The 2,980-nt window shown below is 36.1% G+C and overlaps 1 protein-coding gene across 1 annotated transcript; it reads left to right on the top strand.

Annotated features, from left to right (window-relative positions):
• Positions 1-236: 236 nt before the first annotated feature.
• Positions 237-2,596, top strand: LOC111370607 (putative H/ACA ribonucleoprotein complex subunit 1-like protein 1). The gene is made up of 4 exons (XM_022992402.1): positions 237-384; positions 487-635; positions 733-848; positions 2,188-2,596. Exons 1-4 carry the CDS (start codon positions 237-239, stop codon positions 2,354-2,356), a joined length of 582 nt encoding a protein of 193 aa, XP_022848170.1. The 3' UTR covers positions 2,357-2,596.
• Positions 2,597-2,980: the final 384 nt, after the last annotated feature.

Raw genomic sequence — 2,980 nt, 5'->3', positions numbered from 1 at the left:
AATTAAAATAATATTAAAATATGAAAATGCATTTTTACACTTTCTTTTATGTCTATACTCGCTTAAGCTCGTTTAGTATATGAAAAGGATTTTTCGATTTTTCACATAATTTGACCTTCGCAGGTCACCACGTCTTTTAGAATACTAATTAAAATACGCGCCCTTTAAACCCTAAAACCCAACTCGCCTCCTTACGTCTACCCTCTACTCTTCTTGTTAGTCACAAAAAAAGAAGCATGAGACCTCCTAGGGGACGCGGCGGCTTTGGGGGCGGTGGCTTCAGGGGCGGGAGAGATGGTGGTGGCCGTGGCGGTAGAAGTGGTGGTCGCTTCGGTGGCGGCGGCCGCTTCGCTCGTGACGAAGGTCCGCCTGATGAAGTCATTGGTACTTTCCTTCTCTCTCTCTCTCTAAGCAGATATATACAAAAGATTTTTTTTGTTTTTTTTTTTTTTTTTGTGATGGTTGTTGTAAATATTACTTGTGCAGAGGTTTCATCATTTGTTCATGCTTGTGAGGGAGATGCTGTGATGAAGCTCACAAATGAAAAAATACCATACTTCAACGCACCAATTTACCTTGAGAACAAGACACAGATCGGTAAAGTTGATGAAATATTTGGCCCCATTAATGAATCTGTGAGTCCGTCCATTTCTAGTTTTCCTGGACTTCTATTTTTACAAGTGTAAGGTTTATTTTTATCCATTTCTTATTATTTTGGTGGCTCTGTTACAGTATTTTTCGATTAAAATGATGGAAGGAATTGTGTCCACCTCGTATTCAGCAGGCGAGAAGTTCTACATTGACCCGGCTAAGCTTTTGCCGCTCTCAAGATTTCTTCCACAGCCAAAGTATGTCCATCTATCACTTTTTAGTCTAAACAGCTTTTACTTGTTAATATGGTCCATATCTCGTGAAGGTTAAGATTTTGATTTGCTCTGTGTTACACATTATGCCCATAATTAGTTGTCCATTAGACAGTATAATCTTCAACCATAAACGCTAAAATCTTCTTGTTGTAATGTTGAGTCCATACCAAACATGTCCTTAATCTTGCATCACATTGGAGAAATATCAAACATTGGAAATTCGATTGCTTTTTGAGGTGGACTTGATCATACAATGAAAAGATTGCGCATTTTGCACTTAATTAGCGATGCTATTTTTTATTTTTATTTTTTTTGGATGATGTATTTATGAAAGAGACATTGACATTTCTTGTTTGAGATCCTTAAAAGCTCTGTAGCACCGACACTCTAATTAGGATAGTGTGTCCATGTCAGACACGTGTCGAACACGTATCGGTACCGACACTTTTCCGAACACTCTATAATAATTATTTTTCTTACTATAGCTATTATATATTTTTAACTCAAAATTATTAGTAAATAACAAATAAGTAATCATATTTAAAAGATTTCAACAAGAAAAATCAATAAGTATAAAAATAAATTTACACTATATAAATGAAGAATTTTAAAGAATTTAATAAACGTGTCGACGACGTATCTTGTCGGTATTTTTTTGAAAAATCACGAGTCGACGTATCCGATATGTATCATGTCGGACACAAGTGTCTGTATCGATGCATCATAGCTTAAAAGAAAGTGACAATAGAAAAGGTTACAAATTCATTTTCAATGATGTTATTTAATTTTTAGGGTTCTGGATTAGTCATTTCACGGATATACAACAAAACTATCCTAAATTTGGTAGCGGTAGTCTACTGGAGGTTCCAGTTGCAAACAAACAGTATTATGCTTTCTACTGTTTTAGTTAGAAACAATCTTTTTTACTCCTTAACATAGTTATTATTTACTGATATTCTATTGCATGCTTCATGCCCTTTTTCTCTTCCTCAACATTCTCGAGTGTATTAGGCTCCGAGAACGATATTTCATAGTGTGCTGATTTCAGTCAGCTATATGCATCTAATTGTCCCTGTATATTTGCATACGCATTAGTATTTTTTCTGACCACCTTCTAGCCATAGCTGTTACCCCTGATCACTAGCAAGTATATTAATTCTAGGCTGCTCTGTTCTTTGCCATATATTTGTCTATTTTACTTATTTTTTGATGTTTATTTGATTTTTTGTCTGGAGCTAAAGTCATCGTCATATGTTGGCCTACTCGATTAGCATTGGAAACTGAATTTTTATTGTTGCATTTTTTATTTTTTATTTTGCAGAGGGCAAGCGCAAACTGGTGGTAGAGGGGGAGGACGTGGGGGAGGAAGAGGTGCTGGGAGAGGTGGACGTGGCGGCAGCAGCTTTCGCGGAAGGGGTGCTCCAAGGGGAAGAGGTGGTCCTCGAGGCGGTGGTCGTGGTGGAGGTTTCAGGGGCAGAGGGAGATCATAGAATGACTGTATTTGTGCTTTTCTTCTTTTAGTTGTCAATCCAGGGTGCTTCCGAATCAACCAGAGCAGAAAAATGACGGATTTTTCTCTTAATGTAATTTTGTTATTTTCAATTGGGCTGCGGTAAAATTATCTTACTCTAGTTCGGATTTTATTGCATTATTTTATACTTTTGCTAAATTACTTCATGCCCTATAGAGTGTTGATAAAAATCAGATCAACAAATCTTTTCATCTGATCAGGACATTTACCTTCAAATCTTACTAGTTTTGATACTCAAATAGGAGAGAGATGAAATGGTTATTTAAGAGAGAAATTTATATTGCATGTGTTTCACTTCAAATGATAGGATATTTATAGATTTTTCTCTAAATTTTGGGACAATTTGATATTTTGGAGGGAATGATAGATGACGGCTCCTTATTTGTTACCTAATAATAGATTTGATTAAAAGTGTCACCCTTTTTTAAATACCGTGCAAGCTTGTAGCGGGCTTGGACGGAAGAGCAGTTCGTATCGTTTGATGCGAGTCTTGTGATTTTCTCTTCACATATTGCTTAATTACGGGTTTTTTTGGTTAACAAATAGTCCTCGAAGTTTGGTTTTAATATTCATATTAAATTTA

Source organism: Olea europaea, chromosome 2 (assembly GCF_002742605.1).
Source record: "Olea europaea var. sylvestris chromosome 2, O_europaea_v1, whole genome shotgun sequence".
Lineage (NCBI taxonomy): Eukaryota > Viridiplantae > Streptophyta > Magnoliopsida > Lamiales > Oleaceae > Olea > Olea europaea.
Note: the sequence above shows the minus strand (reverse complement) of the source record. Positions and strands in the feature narration are given on the sequence as shown.